The 18,870-nt window shown below is 38.1% G+C and overlaps 2 protein-coding genes across 12 annotated transcripts in view; one reads left to right on the top strand and one right to left on the bottom strand.

Annotated features, from left to right (window-relative positions):
* LOC117161270 (uncharacterized) overlaps positions 1-10,819 on the top strand; it is a 41,894-nt gene extending 31,075 nt beyond the window's left edge. For 9 of the 10 annotated variants that reach the window (XM_033342675.2, XM_033342670.2, XM_076619018.1 and 6 more), the window contains 4 exons: positions 1,021-1,140; positions 5,061-7,004; positions 9,849-10,047; positions 10,634-10,819. In XM_033342675.2, coding sequence (XP_033198566.1) covers positions 1,023-1,140; positions 5,061-7,004; positions 9,849-10,047; positions 10,634-10,682 — 2,310 coding nt within the window. In that variant the 5' untranslated portion in view covers positions 1,021-1,022 and the 3' untranslated portion in view covers positions 10,683-10,819. Of the gene's footprint in view, positions 1-1,020; positions 1,141-4,163; positions 4,338-5,060; positions 7,005-9,848; positions 10,048-10,633 lie in introns of those variants that run through there. The other variant, XM_033342679.2, reaches the window with a different exon arrangement.
* LOC117161268 (uncharacterized) overlaps positions 8,429-18,870 on the bottom strand; it is an 80,717-nt gene continuing 70,275 nt past the window's right edge. For both annotated transcript variants that reach the window (XM_033342667.2, XM_033342668.2), the window contains 4 exons: positions 14,016-15,876; positions 13,149-13,711; positions 11,499-11,619; positions 8,429-11,407 (listed from right to left, as the gene is read on the bottom strand). In XM_033342667.2, coding sequence (XP_033198558.2) covers positions 11,371-11,407; positions 11,499-11,619; positions 13,149-13,711; positions 14,016-15,876 — 2,582 coding nt within the window. In that variant the 3' untranslated portion in view covers positions 8,429-11,370. The remainder of the gene's footprint in view (positions 11,408-11,498; positions 11,620-13,148; positions 13,712-14,015; positions 15,877-18,870) is intronic.

Here is an 18,870-nt window from a genome sequence, read left to right as displayed (position 1 = left end):
TGAACGGTTTTAACGAGAGTCAAGGTCTCTTGGTGAGCAAAAATAAATTCCAGTCGAACGAATCAGAATTACTACCATTCGCTAATTAATTTGTATTAGGTCCGTTATAATGGCTTCGATTCGTTTAGGAATCTCTGGGCCTGATTTAACCGACTTTCGTGTTTCACTTTATCGCTTTTGAAGATAAAGTTGATAATTTCGTAAGGCGGAAAGTAATATTTTATGCTCAGGATCCATGATAATTATATAGATACTATTAAGTATCTAAGCAATATATCAAACTACAACATATAACAATTAATGGTATTGGTATTTAAAACTACACATAATACTTTCATTGTGTATTAATACAACATTCAGGAACACTTGTTTTGTATTCATATTCACATTGGTGAATAAAAAACACTTTACAGTTCTCTGAAATTCATAAATCTTCGTTATGCGTATCAAAATCGACCATTAAATCCTTCGAATCAGCGAATTGTATTTTAAACAGAAAGTTTATAATTTATAACATCCTCCATACTTTTCCAAGGTTGCCTTTCCATTAAGTCCTTTTACGCGATATGTATTCGGTATCGGTAACAAGTGCACCCGCGAGGTGGAAAGAAGGGCCTCGGTTCAGCGATCACAGCGGAAACTGTCGCCGTTCGTTCACGCGAGATCCATTCACCGCAAGTGTAACCGTTTCACTTTTATAAATTATCACTATTGCGATCAACCGAAACCTGTTGTTGCTCCGCATTTTTTATCCTGATCTGATTTTCTGTGTGAGATTGCAAGAGAAAAAATGTATGTCGAGTAAACCGAGTTTTGTAACAGCAAAATTAGGAATTTTTTTAGGATTTTCTGTTATAGCGCGAGCGTTATTATTATTTGTTCTTATTCGAACTGTTTCTGCAATTTTATACAATAGTGCCGTCAGTTCTGCTCACCTCGAAACGATAATTGGACCTTACATCAAATTTCAACAGGAGTCGAAATTAAAACTCGTGTTTCAATTATAATTTCTTATTTCAGAAATGCGTTGGTTTCGTGGCCACGCCGAGGCGCCAAGACTTTTAAGCTTAAGTCCTCTTCAAGCCGATGAAGACCTTGACGGAGCATCTTACCACTTTCATGCCACGTCTCAGTACAGAGGTAAGAATCGTGAGAACCATCGATACAATTACCACATTGCTAAGAACAACACATGTCGTTACATTCATATTACAATCATAATATATACAATATAATACAATAATTACAATCATATTCTGATGTTAATTAGCGACTGATCGCGTCTCGAAATCAAACGTAACTTATAATCAATACCTACCTACATATGCCATATGTTTTTCGAATAAAAAACTCCAGTTACATTCGCATGCTTTACCTTTAATTATATTCGTATACTGCATACTAATATATCAAGTATGCCTCTTGACACATGCGATTCCGTCGCAACAGCTTGGTTTATTACGCTTCGAAATTGCTCATTTGGAATTTGAACTTAAATCGCCTGTCGATATTGCCTGCGATTGTTCACTCTAATGCCGCGTTATTAGCTAAGATCATTGGGAAATTGCACGCAAATTGAGTCCATACCATCAGGATTTCATTTCAGGAATAGTTATTACTACTCAAAGTTGCCTTACACGAACACTCGTGTAATAACATGTAAAAAAGTCTCATTGTTTCACGAATTTTTCTATGAACGTTAATTCCTGTGATAGTACGGAATACCATTTTGTTGGTATAGTAACAAGTGTGTTTTATGACGTCGTCATAATCGTCACGACGTGTGTCGCTTCACCAAAGTCGCTTTCGAAAGCAAAGAAACTTTGCATAGCCTCGTTACCTATGCGAGAGTCTCTTTTTACGAACCCAGTCTGTATTCGGTTACGAAAAAGGAGAGATTTACCTCGTTCGCCACGATGAACTCAGCAACGCACATTGCATGCGCTGGAAAATGCGTTAATAAGCTTAATAATCCGACACTTTATAATAATATTCATTGCATAGAAGTTAGAAATTGCAATTGTGATTCTTATATTGTATTTCTTCTGGATGTCGGCTTGAAGTTATTTGTCGCTCGAAGGGTTTTAAAATTATTCAGTACGGTACTTTTAATGATAGAAAATTTGTAACGTGTCAACATGGCAGATAAGGTTTTCTTTATTCAGTCTACATGAAATAGAAGAACAGTCGCTTCTGCAACTGTTCTGAGTCCTGAATGACTTTAATTTCTTAGTTAACTTTATTGTATATATATGTATATAAGATATTAAGATATATATGTAAGATATATATATATATCTTGCGATAGTTACCTGCTGGAATTTTTTGGCCAACATTGGATTACGATTATTTGAAGAATCCCATACCTAACAGACTTATCTACAAGGTTTGAGAAACCTTACGTCGTTGGCAAATTAATGCAATTAATCGTGATGATAACACAAGATAATGATGGGAATAGTAGGCGCATTTCTTTGTATAAAAGCGATGAGGTTGTTAGTTTACATATGTATATTTACGTAGCCGACGAACGCACACCTTTACCGGAAACCACAGTGTTAGTTAACGCGCTTCTATGAACAACTGTGTTAATAGCATTGTGGTTTTTGACGGTAATATACGGTCAACTTATTACTATTTTTGCGACAGTCTCGTTAATTTTTGTAACCAGAATGCTTGGTTCGTGTTAGTTGGTGCCACAACACTTTCTAAAGACTAACAACCTTCTCTCGTCGATTATAAGAAAGGAAACGGCTGCATTTTGCGAAGTCAGCTCGCATACTAGACAAAAACCTCGTGGCATTACTGGCCGACATCAACTTTGCGGTGTTACGTAGACGTTAACGGGTTTCTTCGCGGCAAAAACGACTGGTGGTTAAAGATTTCGTAATTGTGTGTTGTTTGCAGGGAAACTGCAAATTATTTAAATCACCGTTGAGAAAATGCTGGAAAAATTTTGTGGCGTCGAGTCACGCGTTACGAACGTTACGTAATACTTGTACATAGCCTAAAGAATTGCAGCATCATTTACTACGTTATCTTAATATAGTTTCTTATAGATGCTAATGTCTTTTTACAGAAAAACAAAGATCGAATACTACTATCTAATAGTAACACTATCTAAATCAAGCATCTGTCAAATAATGTTTTGTAGTTTATCCTGTGTAATTTATACTGTTTCCTGAAATACAGGTTATCACATTACAGACAATTACATAATTGTTACATATCAGTACCCAGAATTTCAATTTTGCACGACAGGAAGTAAGCTTTAATAGTTTCGTTTTAATCGAGTTGCCGCTTGCATCGAGTGAAATCGCATTTGTCTCCTTTTCTAGTAGTTCGTCGTATTACATTTGCCGCAAAATTGATCCTTTCTTTCTTTTATTGTGAAACTCTTTCTTCAATCCCATCGAACAACTGAAAGGTCTATTTACCGTGCAACTCTTAACTTCGCTCTCTATCATTACCATCGATACTCGAGAAATATACTAGATATCGAGTGAAGCATACTTCCTGCAATTCGTTAAACCTACTCTAGCATTTCATCCCAACAGAAAAATTTACCGCTTCAAGCATTTATGTAATTTAATTTATATTATGAAATTATTCCCTTTATATACGTTACGTATAATATTAATCTTCGCAGTCAAACATTTTTTGGATGCGTACTTTTATATCGTTATAAAATACATCAATTCATAATTTTACGTTATTCGTCAACGAAATACTACTGTAAAAAGAAATATCAATACATAGCTACTAAAAATTCTGTTTCAATTATTTTTTGTTTGAAGAGGTAATTATTCAATTCCCATAGAGATTGTAAAGAGAAAGGAATTAATTTATCGCTTATATGTACAATGTATTTAATGGTATCAATGGCAACCAAAAAACGCCATTTTCAAGACATTTAATTTATAAAAATATTTTATTGATTCATTTATGTAAAATTCGTTACATACTTCCGACCCCTCATCCGTTACTTCTTCGACTGGCTAATTTCCTCGGTTCGTGTGACTATTTTTATTTCTATCACCCGAGCAGAGTACTCATGTGAATTGCTCATACGGGATGTCCTGCCTTCCACACATCCTGCACGACGCCGTCTTAGGCCTGCGTTCAAACTCATATAACGTCATGCTTCGCAGAAGCATCATTTTCGTCGCGACTGTCGCTGTTAAACGAAGTTTCAAGTTATAACGCGTCGCATGCGTTTTGTGCTCGTTGAATAAAGATCTATCGTTTCCTTAAAAGGATGACTAACGTTTGGTGCGACAGACTGTTATACGTGGACCATTCGAAGAGGATCGTAGACATCCAGCAGTTTTTAAAATGTAATTCCCATTGTCGTGTAATCTGTTAAACAGATTTTGAATTTTCCAAAATGAATTTTTAAGTGTTCGTTTCGACGCTGGTTGTTTCTGAAGTGATTCATCGAACGTGACCGAGCGTGATTTTATCGTTGATGACAACAGTTAATTGTAATTCTTGACGGTGTCAAATATAGCTTTACATTTTGAACAATTACGTTGTGAGCTTTTTAAAAAAGATCATTTTTGTAAAGAAATAAATTAGCATTTGTAGAGAATAATTTTGCATTAATGCAATGTTGAGTTTTAGTTGTGCTGTGATTCTTCAAAGTAGTTTGCCTTGTTTTTTGATAAAACATTATAATTCAATACTTTCATGAACTTTTATTGTTCATGTGTATGATTGATAAATAAATGTGTCACGATAGTTTATCCATTTGATTAATAAACAAGTACAACAATTATAGATATTCTACACATCTTGTATATTTACCATTCAAAATCTTAATAAAATCAGAACTTTTAAAGCAAAGTTAGCTTGATAATTACATCGAGGTGCAAATAGTACTGATAAACGTTTCATGAACGTTATGAATATGATAAAGAGTAATATGAAGAATTCTGAATAACTTTATTCGAGAAAGAAACTTCTGAAATAAAGAGTTTCCAATATTCGACTTTAATCATTTTTGTTTACTTGAATAATTTTAAACAAACATTTGTCTATTTTTCATCGTCCCTTCGTAGATTTGTCTCCCGTGCGATGGGCTCGCCGAAAATCGTCGAGCTCGGAATCGGAACGAAACTGCTACAACGTGCAAACATCGAAAGTGACCACCGAGCGGAGTCCCACCAAGAAGAATAAGAAAAGAATTCAGCAGGAGAGGCGGAGAGTCTGCGAGAAACGGAATCCTCTTTTGGACCGTGTAAAGAACGCCAGACTAAGCTTCTTCAAGGATCGAGATTCCGACGACGAAGACCAGGAAGAAGCCGAAGATCCGGAGAAGTCGCAGCTTCGTTCTATGTGCGAATTGGACCAACGTGGCCTAACTAGAAACGAATTTCGTAGATCTGTCTGCGAGTCTGATTTGAAAGAAATTATCGAAGAAGAGAAAACTCAGGCGAAGAGAAAAAGACGTTCGAAATCACAAACCAGATTGCCTTATCGAAAGCAGCAAGAAGAACGCTTCTCTTTCGTAGGTTTTCGACAGTCTGCTGGCCAAAAGGTAGGAAACTTACCTAAAGATGTCAACCAGGAAAGCGCTGCTCAGCAGAATCGCAAATGGCGGAAGAGCAAAGAGTTCTTTCAGGATCATCAGACACCTAAACGATCGATGGATCACGTTTTGGAAGGTTCTACCAGCCGTCTAGAAGACCCATCTTTCAAAGATGGTACTCAATTCGATAGCATAACGCCATCGAGCTGTTTAGCCGCTAAGTTTCGAGCAATGCAGGACAGGTACCTAAAAAGTTCCACTAGTAAGATAATAGCGAAGATCTACAAGAAGGAAGGTAAAGACAAAGAAAGACGAAGACTGAGAAGCTTCTCGTACGGTACTCTGCCAGGCCTCGAGGAACTCAGGACGAATCCGCTTTATGAAGAACAAGATCAGGATGATAACGATTCTGGGATTCTGGATAACGACTCTGCTACCAGCTCTTTGCTCGACGACAGGTGCAGCAGCAGCGCTTCCGGCTTGTTAACTGCTCTCAATGATTCGTCCCTAAATTCTCCGCCTCAGCTACCACCGAGAAAACCTTCTTCCTCTATCGTAGATGTAGAGAGAACTTCGAGGCTGTTTTCCACCCTGGATATCTACTGTAGCAGAAATGAGGGCAGACGTTGCGGGAGGAATGCGTCCGAAACGAATACTCTCGAAGACTCTCCCGGGCAGATTTGTCAAGCTGCGAACAACGAACTGATAGATCGACAGGATCGTGATGGTTCTAAGTCGCCTGAGGAAAAAGATGTCATCGAGAGGCTCGACGGTAAAGGTTCGTTAGGATCGGAGAACTATCAGACTAGCAGACTTTCAGTTATCAGAAACAGACCTTACACTACTGAAAACATCGTCGTGAAGCTCCCTAGGGAAAGTTCCGATCAGTGTTTAGGTATCTTCATCGCGAAGACGGCGGAGTCCAGTCCAGGTTACTTGGTGGCACACGTAGTACCCAATGGTCTGGCTGATAAAGAGGGTACCTTGAGGATAGGCGACGAAATCTTGATAGTTAATGGAAAAAGACTGCGAGGATTAAGTATGGTCGAGGCTAGAAAGATTCTTGGAAGCGGGAATGGTCCTGGCGACGTGGACATCGTCGTCTCAAGGTATTCCGCCGTAGACCAATCCCCGAAAAAACTGACAGAGAGCAGCGTAGATTACGAGAACGTTCACATGGAAAATGGTCACGGAGTTATAGTCGAGAATTCGCCTAGTACGCACTTTAGAAAGCATCAAACGAAGCATCATCGAGATAGAAAGAATGAATGCAACAGATCCACTTCTTCGGATAAGGCCATCGTGAGTGTGGACAATGGCGGATCGCAGAGCGTTTCAAATTTTTGTACACTGCCAAGGAGACCTAGGAACACTGTTTCGACGTTCCTGACAGTCGTGTTTCAGAAAGGTCCTGGGAAGAAATCGCTGGGATTTACTATCGTGGGTGGAAGCGACAGTCCTAAAGGAAGCATCGGTGAGTGATTTACTTGTAATTTATATACCACTATTGATACTGTTGACTCTTATCAATCCTTTGCAATTTCTTGCAGCGTGTCAGTGATATAAGGTTTATCTAACAAAAAGTGGGGGGAGGGGATATATATGAGATGAAAATGTGTGTTCAGATTTCTACTAGTTAAACGATATCCATAATTATAATTGTATCTTTTGCAATGTCTCCATTTGTGCGTTTCGCAGATCCGTGTATCATCTATAAAAGAGCATTTACATTATTTTCTAGTTTAAATAGATTAATCTGTAATCTATGGTATTTTTTATTATGAAATTTACAGTAACAGAGTTTGCCTGGAGATAAATTATTAATACCTGTATTTTGATATACTAATAAACTAATATATAGCAATTAGGTATTAGTGTAAAAGTATGCTTGTTAAAGACTGTTATAACATTAACTTTAATTATAATTTAACTTTAATTATAATTAACGTGCTATTTACTTTAGCATTCAGATGCAGTAAAAATAGATTAACAATTATTATCTAATATATAAGGTAACATCGTTACTGTTCGTTGTGGAGTACTATTATATCATAACATATCATATCACCAGTAAATTAATTAATATTTAATTGGTTTAAAGATAGTATGCGGAACATTATCTATTCTAATATTTTAGCACAATTTGCGATCAGTACATTAAGGAAAGATAAATAATTCGTTTTACAATTGTCTCATTAAAATATTCTTAAATATTAACATTACAAACGGCATCCAATTACAAAACGATATAAGATCTGCTGTAAGTTAGTACGATTAAATTGAAAAAATCTCGGTATTTTACTTAACAAAGACGCTTTAAACTTTTAACAAGACTAACCCCATGTTAAAATCCTATAAAATGTCTTTGTAAATATATTTATGTTTATATATATATTTATATTTAGAATTGAAAACACGTCTCAAACTTTAAATGCGATTGTATATGTATTAGAAATTTCCAAACATCAACGTTTGCATCGTTTCTTAAAATTATTTGTATTTAAAGAAAAACTTCCAATCGTTAACCAGAATGATTAATATCAATTTAATCAATTTAAGGATAAACAAAAAGATTTCAAACTTAGCGATTAGAGATTTTAAATATTCTTAAAATTCAACGTTCTCTACGTTCTTTAACAGCTTCAATATTCAGAAACAAAATAACTTTATAAATCTTTCGATATTAACATTATCATATCGTTTAACACGACTCCTTAAAATCTTTACAATGTACTTCGAACTTTTAACACCATAAAACATCTTAATAATTTTCGATATCGAAATCTTTTCAACATTAAAATTGCACTTGAAACATTCAACAAAATCCGTTCGTCTTTACTTTTTCACTAGTATAAATTGATTCTGTATAGGTTTTAAATGAAAAAACCATATATTAGATATTTTTTTAATTATTATTCAAGAAATTAATCAGGTCAAATTTTATTTAAAAAGTTATAAGAATTTTAATTTTGTCATACAACACTGAGATAATATTTTACTTACGACATGCATTAGAAATAAAAAATTAAATAGTGCAACATGATTTCTACCATTCGTAACATTTCGAATTGAGAGAGCAAAAATCTCCACCCTTATGGTCCATCAACCCTTCGCCGTGATCTAATCTCGATATGGAAAGAACTCAATGCTCGAGAAAACATTTTCAAACCTCGCAATAAAGATATTCCGACGAAGATTGCTTCTTATCAATGTTTGTCGAAGGCTGCTTCGGGTTTTATCACGAAGCGTTGCTTGTACTCAGGGCCGCGTATTTGGGGAGGGTCGATTCGCAAACAAGCAGAAATAGCGATGGATCAAAACTTTTGCTTAAGAACTAGAAACACCGGCGGTTTTCTCGCATAACGTTTACGCACTCGCTCGACCGCCGTATGGCGCTGCTTGTCGATAAACTACCTCCGCGTGTATACAAGCATTCTCGAGTTTTACGCGCTCGTTACATTACAAGGCGAATGCGTTCCAATCTGCGTTTCGTACGCATCGGGAATACCGGCCTTCCAGTTGTTTTACATTCGTGTAAGATCAACCGTGTACATGGATGCGATGCAGTTCGCTTCTTGAACGATGAAAAGAACATCGTTGAGAAACGTCTCGGGCTAGTTCGAGTCAAAGAACTATTGCATCGAGTGTTTATCGGCTAAAGGGGCGAGGGGAGATGTTCTGTAATATATCTTTGAAATAAGAATAAGAATTAAGAAATTGATCGCTTAAGTTTTGCATTCGGTTGACCGTAAAAGACAAACCTCTAAAATCTATTTTTCTTTTTTTTTGGAAGATATAGATGGATGAACATGTGAAAATTGATTGCTCTTGTAAAATACAGGTTCTTTCAAAAACTTTGACGGAAGAAATATTTAATTTGTACTTAATAGGATTTATGTAGTGAGAAAGGATGAGACGCCGAAAATTATCATAAAAAGGAAAAATGCACAAAGACTAAATTGAACCAGATCGAATCTTTCCGATGACATTGTATTTGTAATTTTCAGCAAGTTTAAGTCCTTATAACGATACATAAGCGAAGTATTAATTTTTGTGTTTTAGATTACTTGCCTAGATGTTCTCTACGGATTATAAAATGATATTACGTTGTATGAATTTGTCTGTAAAGCTTACTTATTAACATTATCGAGTTTTATCAAATCGTCCATGTTCGTTCATAAGCTATCTATTGTCTGCGAATAAATAATTCGAAGTTATCGCAATAGAAATATTTCCTTTGCAAATCTATTTGTCATATCGATCGCTGCTTAATTTTTTTCGCATAATTCGTAGTAATTATCGTATATATTTATTACAGGTATCTTTATAAAATCGGTATTGCCAGGAGGGCAAGCCGCGGAAGATGGCCGTTTGCGTGCGGGTGACGAGATCTTGGCAGTGAATGGCCACGTTTGCCACGACTTGACCCATAAAAAAGCCGTTCAGCTATTCCGTAACATCAAAACTGGACCGATTGCCTTGCATCTTTGTAGACGCGTTAAAAATAAAGAATTACAGTAAGTATGGCAGTACTGTACTGTTACGCACAGCTTTCTACGATTTTTATCAGTGTCCTCTAGTATTAACGTTAGCTGATTGTACAGGAAAGAAATTCATAAAGTTAACATAAGATTGTTATAAAATGTCAACTTTAGTACAGTCATGCTGATTATGTAAAAAGGGAATGAGTCACACTTTTCCTCAATATATTTCATTCATAAGAATGGATCTACAAAAATGAAATTGAAATCTTTTAGCAGCATGTGCGTGAAATTTGGAATTATAACTAAACAGTGCAAAAAAAATACATAGTGCCTAAATTATACTTGGAAAGCAGAGCCCTTTCATATTATTTTGCTTCCTGTATTTCCAAAATATTTATAATTTTCTCTTCCTTACATTTATGTACATTTTCTCCATAAACATCGTAGGAATGTGAATATTTTCGCCATACAGCAATCTTAGTGATTATTTAGTAACAATAACCGAACCTAAATTCTTACGTAACCAGCACGATATATACTAATTCCTTAATTGTATAAAATATATTACAGTTTGAGATTAAGAATGGTATCTTAAATAATTTACGACATTATCTTTCAGGACAACGAAGGCTAAGTCGTGCGCAGATCTTTTGCTCGTCGACACGTGAAGAGAAGCTGTACAAGAAGATTGTAAAAACGAAGAACATACTTTGTGACCTCTGTAAAAATGAATTGGGAACCTGTACATATTGTAAATTTGTAAAGTCCCTTGAAAATAAAATTATTATTTAATAACTGTTCAAAAGTTGTTTCGTTGATCGTTGCACATTATTGTTACGCATAACAGATCCTTAAGCACCTTTAAATTACGGCCCCTTTATTGTCCTCTATAATCCTAATAATCCTAATAATAATACTAATACTAATAATAATAATAATAATAATAATAATAATAATAATAATAATAATAATAATAATAATAGTAATAACAACAAGAATAATAATAATAATGATGATAATAATAATAATAATGTCAGAAATCGTATACAATGAATTCACGCTGCTGTAACGTATCTCTATAAAATCTTATAGTCATAATAATAATAACATAATAATAAAAATAATACATAATGATAGTCAATAATAACTAATAATAATAATAATTTCATAATACACTTAATTCCTACGCAACTGCGGCACCGCAGTAAATAAATTAATTGAAACAAACATCAAAGATCAAAGATTCGTTCTGATAGACTAGAATCCTAAAACTTCGTATGCAGCGAATACTAAATCGTTTAGAGTTAAACCGAAAGAGCACTTCCTGTGGTCAGCTTCGTCCACGTTGCCTCCTTCTCAGCACGGCGCGGATTTTTGCGTACTTTTTGGATACCTGCAAACAGTTATGTTCTCCATAGGTTCATTCATTTTACACACACTTAGCTTTTAAATCTTAAAATATGGATATCAAGTTTTATAAATACCTGTGTCTCCTTGTGATTTCCAATTCAACTGGGCCTTCTCTTACTGCTTTGAACAATTCGATAACTTCTTGGTGTGTGTAGCCACGCAGCACCTTTCCATTTAAACTTAGGATTTCGTCACCTACGGAAAATGTTTAAGCGCTATGTCAATTAAATGCTTATATTCATCTCATTCTCTAAATATTCAAACTATCGTTTGATCCAAAAGAAAGAATTTCGAAATTTGGAGCAGCTCAAAGGAGTTTCTTGGCAACAACCGAAGATGCATCGATCCTGTACTTATGCAACCGAAAGATACCGGCGCGGCAGTCCGTTATGCTTACATGCGGCAGGTTGCAGTGTCACGAGGAAACCGCGAACGTTCGCGTGCTCGAAAAAAGTAGGGATCGGTTGAAACCCGAAACGCATTGCGTGAAACTTGCCTACAGAACGTGCTGCCGCCTACCGCGACGAGAACTTCGTAAAAATCATGAAAGAGACGTGTGCGCGAAATTCGATTCGACATTGACACCGTGTCTCTTTTTCCTGGTGGAAACTCCATATTTCGTTTCGATCAGATCTTTACTCTTTCCTGTTTGTTGTACTTGATAGCATTTCACAGCAAGTATTTAAATTTTACAGTATTGTGATACTATAGTACTTAAAGATGTATTTTATTTTCATAAGGTAAGACCGACCATTGTATTTTTGTATCTTTTGGCATCGTATTTCGATCACAGAACACATATTTTCCAGCATTAGGAGGCCAAGCAATTTAATCAAATTATTAAATCTACGAAACGAAATTTCAAATGAAAATCGCCAGCAAATAAACAGGCATTCCGTGTCTACGTCCACTCAATATTCATTAAAATCTCTAACTGCGTTAGACCTACCAATCGATCCAATTCACAAGTCCATTCTTCCTGCGTCCTATAAACGTAACCAAAAACGTCCATTAACGTAACTGTGAGTCCCATTTAACTTGCTCGCCTTTGGCAACGAAGAAAGCAACAGAAAAGATGCCGTTGACAAAGCTGGCGACGAGGTCGCCAAGCCAAGTCCAGTGGCACGCCGCTTCAATAGGCGGGAAAAGAAAGAGTTGGCAAAAATGAAAAGGAAAAAAAAACAAAGGGACCGGGGAACGGGAGAGGAAACGAGAAAGGGCACGAAGAGTGCCGGACTGTTTAGAAATGCACGCGACGTCAGGCGTCGGATTAAAGATTCGAGGTGTGTCCGACGCGTCCATGGCGTGAATGCACGAGGAACGACGAACGCGTACGTGACGCATCGACACGCTCGATCCACACCGTGATCCTGAAATAGCGAACTATGTCGATGGAACGAAATCCTTGCGCGATCCACGCCAGAGAAATCTGCGATCGATTGCGTCACGGTCACGGAGGAATGGTAACGTGAGAGATTACACGCCGCAACACTAAGCCCGTAAAAGGAATTGAGATACCCGCGATAGATCTTCAAGGAGATCGTTTCCAACTGCATCGATCGATACGTTTGGATTACCGATCCGGAGGTTTTTTTTTACAAGATTTAAAGCCGGTATCGAATGTCACACTCTTTGAATGTCACGGTCTACGACTCTCGAGCAAATTATCGACAAGTACCAATTTAATTACCAATTCCAAACTCGTTAAACTAGTTAAACGTTACCTTGGAACAGCGACTTGGAGACGTCAGCTTGACCACCAGGGAAAATCCTCCTCACGAAGATGCCCATTTCACCTCGTGGGCTGTCTCTGCCACCCACCACGCTGAAACCGAGACTAGGCTTGCCGTAGCCCTTCTCGAATTTGGCAATGTGTCTTGATAAGTAATGTTGCGGCTCCACAGTCGATTCCAAATTACTTTCCACGCCCTTCCGTTCTTTGGACATGCAAGAAAGCGGCAGAAAGTCCGGCCTCTTCGTCGACTGAACGCCTTCGTCCGCAGCGGGTGTGCTCGATTGATTCGATTGTACAGTTTGCCTCGTTTCACTGTCGATCAACGACAGATTCGAAAGATTCTTTGCATTTTCCAGGTACTCATACTCCCCAGGTAAAGTCGGAGGGCTGACATACACCTGCGGCACTGTCTCCTCGAACGCGGTCATCAGACGTATTTTGTTACCGGTGAAAGATCTTAGAAACTCTTGGACCTCCTCCAGACTTTCCAGCGTCCTCAGCTCCTTTCCTTCAACCTCGACGATCTCATCACCGAGCCTTAGTCTTCCGTCTCTGTTAAAATTGAACTTTATTAAATGATTGCGTGGAAATAAAACCAAGAGCAGTTGATTCAAACAGATGATTATTTATCAAGAAACTCTGATGGAACTCGATAAATTACTACCTATTCCTGTATGCTCTAAACTATCTCTAACCTACACTTAAATATTCTCTGATAAGACTTTACCTCTGACATTTACCTATTACTTATGATATGATACTCTGATAAACTATGTCATGTCGATAGACACTTTGATCTACTATATATATATATATATAACTCCTTCGAACTCCTTTGTACAACGCCTAAACTTACCTATGCGCTATTCCATCGCTTTCCAACTGAACAACGATATACCGCAACTCGCCTAAACGTTGCTGCGCCAAGCGGATACCCAAATTTTCCTTTGGATCTCTCTTGTTCAGTTGTACCAATCGACATCGTCTAACCCTCTTCGGTGGTTGAATTATGTCACTGAGAAATCTACTCTTGTCTTGTTGTAATCTCATTCGATGCGGTGAGATATCCAGCGATTTTGGTGAACTTTGCAACGCAGTCAGCCCGTTCCCGCAAATTGGAAACTGAGAATTCATCATGACATCATCGTACGTCTGATGAATGCTCGGCAGCAATCTCCCCGAATTACTCTGATGCCACCTAAGTCCGTCTATACCGTCGTTCAATTCAGACGTGCCAGCCCGAACATCTGCCTCGGAAAGCTTTCTCATCCTGGTATCGTTGCTGTTCTCCTGTTCTTGGCACTCGCTGGGAGTAGAGCTCCTGATAGGCTTCTCCAGTTCCGAATCGACCACACTGCTAGTATCTGAACTATCCGTACACTTTAAACTTAAACCTTCATTTTCCGAAGCTGCCGCTGACTCTCCTCTAGGCCCATCACTGTCGTAGCCAGACTCGTTCGAGCTGACATAATGAGAGGAAAGCCTCTGCTCACCACTGGGCGCGGAGTTCCGTCTGTGGCTCCTCAACGCTGCCACCATGTCCAGGTCTACGTTTAACGAGGACGTCTCGGAAAATCGAGACTCGTTGATCCTTCCGGCAAAGTCAACTCTATCCTGACCAGTTTCTGGATGCTGAACAGTCGCGTTACCTCGAAGGGACATCGGACTGCTATCGTACGAATTGTAGCAGCCCGTATCTTCCTGCTGGAAGTTGTCGTCAATCCTCTCCAAATGACCAGGGTTTAGACTGTACCTATCCTCGCATCTGCTCGAACTCCTCCGAAACTCAGTGTACGAGTTCCGTCCGCTTTTTGAGGTGGGCTGTTCCTGAGACTTGTTCGGATTTCCCCTGGCCAAGTTGCCGTTCCTGGTGCGACGACGTCCAAGCGTGGTCGTTCCGGTATACGTATCCTCGATCTTTAACGCGGGAAAATGTTCCTCAGAGGCAGTCTTGAACAGTCGTTCGTCTTTAGAGGCGAACGTACTGTGACGTTCCTCGGGTAGGACGGATAGTTTCGACCGTAGGAAAGCGTAAGGAAAGCTAGACTTCTTGGCTTCCTTGAAGTCACAGCTACTGCTCTTCCGCATCGGCGATTCGTTTCGGGACTGACCAAAGTCACAGGGACTGAAGCTCGTTATCGATGGGTTTCCCAGGGAATATAAGCTCGCGGTAGCGTCTCCGATATGCTCGTCGAACGCGTCGTCATTTTGACGATCAGCTAGATTGTCGCAAGATACTGTTTTATCCTTGCGGTTCGAGATCTGTAAATCGATCCCTTCCGAGGGGTCGTCTCCCTTTACGTAAGTCGGGCTGGTGTTCAGCTGACTAGTGCTACAACTTCTAAACAAATTTTCCTTCTCGCTGGTTTTTAGTCTCTCGTCCATGTTTTGCGAACGTCTGTTACTTCTCGCCGAGTTGAGCATTCCCGTGGAACCCATGCGGATGAAGAACGATTTAAAGGGAGAAGGTGATCTATGGAAAGTTCCCGGTATTCTCTTTTCTAGCTTGCTATCTTGCTTCAGATCTGGCACTGACTTGTCCGTTTTCGGGCTAATATTGTTATTGCTAGCTGCCGTGCAACTGTTGTTGTTATTAGCGTTACCGTTTCCGGCGTCAGACCTCTCGGAAATGGAGCAGATCGTTTCGCGGGAACCAGCCCGCCGGAACGAATCTATCTTCTTGCTCATTCTACGACCCCAGACTCCAAAACTCGAACCTGAAAAAAGTGGAGTGTCATGTCACGACCATTTGCGTGGAGTCTGTGAAATACACATACTCTATTATTCCAAAACAATTAAACGTCTATTATTTAAAAACAGTACCATAACGAGTACATAATTTAAGAGAAGTAAAGAGTCATCTTCGCTATGCAGAAATGAAAAATTTCGGAGAATTGAACGGAGCGAACATTCAGCTGCTCGAGTCGCAGCAGTCGGGCAAAAGAAGAGATACCGGGCCATCCCGCGAGACGAAAAACCACCGGTCGGCATCCTTATTCGCGGTCGACATATGGTCGTCCCCAGGAACGGGTAAGAGGAAGTCGGGTATGCGCGACAGAGGCAAGCAGGTCGACCGATGGTTCCGCGTATTTTGGGACTACTTTTTCGAGGTGTGAGCCCGGTTAACGGGGCCGGGCCATTCGCTCCTATACCATGGGAAACAATTGTCAGGCTGCTCAGGTATCGGGTACACGTGTTTTGCGATAACGCTCGCGCAACAGACGGACTGCCGACTCGTGATACGACCTCGTTAACCCGTCGCCTCGCGATTTCTTTAATGGTTGCTCGTGTGCGCGCCATGCTTCGTTATTTAACCGATCCAGCAACGTGATAGATACATGTTTCGTCTGAGAAATCATCGAATGCGTAAGTACTAACTACTGAAAGTTGGTTTTTAGAGCTGTAGGTCAGGGATTAATTGGTCAATGGCTTGCAGAAAGGAATAAATAAGCTTTAATAAATTGCCTGGTAAACTGCAAGCGATCCTAATTTTATAAGCATTTTGTTCCTATTTTATTCGAAGGAATAGCTTTCGTAGATATTATTTGAAAAAAAGTATCGTTATCTATCGAATATAAGCTGGCGTATGATAGCATGCAGAAGTGCAACTTTTTTAATTAAGAGGAAAAATTGTAGGCGAATTTGAAGAGTTGGAAGTTCAGACCTCATTAACAAGGCGCCTTTTGCATTTCTAATATGACGAGATGCCTTTGTAGGTTATAACGAGGAATATTCATGAATTGAAGAAAGGAATGAGTTTAAGTAACACCACATTGTGTCTATCTGGAATGTAACATATTTGTGATGAATACGATATCGTTACGTAACTGATAAATTCTGCCGAAATTAATTTTCATACAATCTATCTTCGTCTAACAAAGATTTTATCCAATAGACTCGAATATTCGAAAATTTGAGAAACTAAGAAACTTATTGTATCTGTTTCGTCTGCTTTATTTCACAGTTCTGAAAAAGCAAGAAGCAAAACGGGGCCAAAACCTGCTTCGCGCAATATTTATTTGATCAGATTCGTACGATGCAATAACGTACCCGTCCTTATTTAACTCGCGGCTGTATTAATATTAAAGTTTCGTTCCGGCTCCTCGGACGTATACTACGCCATTATGTTCTAATGCAAATTGAAAGACAAAAAAATTAGAATAAATGGCACAATGGGGATGCGACTCGTAATTCTTCGAATTAATCTCGTGGGGATAAAACGAGAGAATTCATGATAAATCGAACACGGCGTGACAAGTGCGATGACTTACACTCTCATTAAGGTAACAAGTTGCATCCGTGCACCACAGTGCACAATTAAAGCGTACATGTATTTCCATATGAACGCTATCAGCGTCATATACAGTACGGCCGCGATGACGGTGAAGCGTCATCACTTTATCCTTGATTAATTAGTTCCTTAATTAATCAAGCACGGAACACCGCTCGACGTAACGATAATTATATTGAGCGACGCGATAAAAATGATTACGGTTACTTTTGTTCGTGCTATAGCGAAAGATATTGAGAAAGTGACATTGATTTTCAAATAAAAATTAACGTAAGTGAAATATACCATGGTCTTGGTAAAAGGTCGCGGCTAACGGGATGTAGTTTGAATCGATTGAAATAGATTTTCAAACGTGAGATTCTTTATGGAAATTATAATATTTGTAGTTCTACGTAGAATGTAATTTTGTAAGCGATGTTCTTGCAACTGATAACGATGCATGAAACGTGAAAATAAATGAAAGTTATTCATTCTATATCTTTTTCCATTACGTAACAAAATGTCATCTCTTTGGAAAACCACTCATATTTCTGTAAATCGTTCCCACTATTTGTCACGACGAGTGATTAATCTTCGTATTTCACTTAATGTTTCTTATTTCAACACCAAAGTCACGACAGCATATTTCATTTCGCGTGGAAGTTCAGTTTTTATGACACGTGCATCGCGCGTGCAAATAAATGTATAAGCTAATATTCGTTATTACTTTAATTTAATTAGCAACTGTGTTGAGTTACTATATAATTTTCCAGGTCATTCTATGCTGTAAAATATTATACATAAAACATTAAAGTTTATGAGATCGAAATTATACGCTACTTACATAATTTACATTCATTTATATTAATATCATTAAGAAAACCTTGCTGTTTACTTTAAACAGTCAATAATATAAAAAAGCAAAACGTAACTATGTTTTAGATAACCTTTTCGATCTTCTATTACGAAGTATCAGTACAGGTTAATCATATTCTAACAAGCTTTTTCTTGATAATAATTTGTCGAGACTAAATATACTCGCTTTACATCTGTAGGATAGCTTAAAATCTTTGTATCGCAACATGTAACCTCAAGAACGTCTCGCGAGACAAACATTAACAGTCTTTCGCGTGTTATCGTAAAACGTACATAATATAACTATCTTATCTATTATCATTGCCACAAATTACATCTTAATAGAAACCTATTCTCTTTAATTCTGCAGATTGCAACTCTAATTTGAACAACCTATATAACCTCCATTTCCACATTTCCTAAAACAATTCCACTCGTAAGAACAAAAACACCTTTGAGTTATCTTATTTAACCGCGAACTTCTACATGGCAGCTAAAATCCAAGGTAAACAATATCTAACGAGCCGAAGGAATGTTGCCGCAATTAAAATTAACGTTATTAACGATCCTCCATGAGATCTTATTT

The sequence above is a fragment of the Bombus vancouverensis genome, chromosome 6, assembly GCF_051014615.1.
Source record: "Bombus vancouverensis nearcticus chromosome 6, iyBomVanc1_principal, whole genome shotgun sequence".
Lineage (NCBI taxonomy): Eukaryota > Metazoa > Arthropoda > Insecta > Hymenoptera > Apidae > Bombus > Bombus vancouverensis.
Note: the sequence above shows the minus strand (reverse complement) of the source record. Positions and strands in the feature narration are given on the sequence as shown.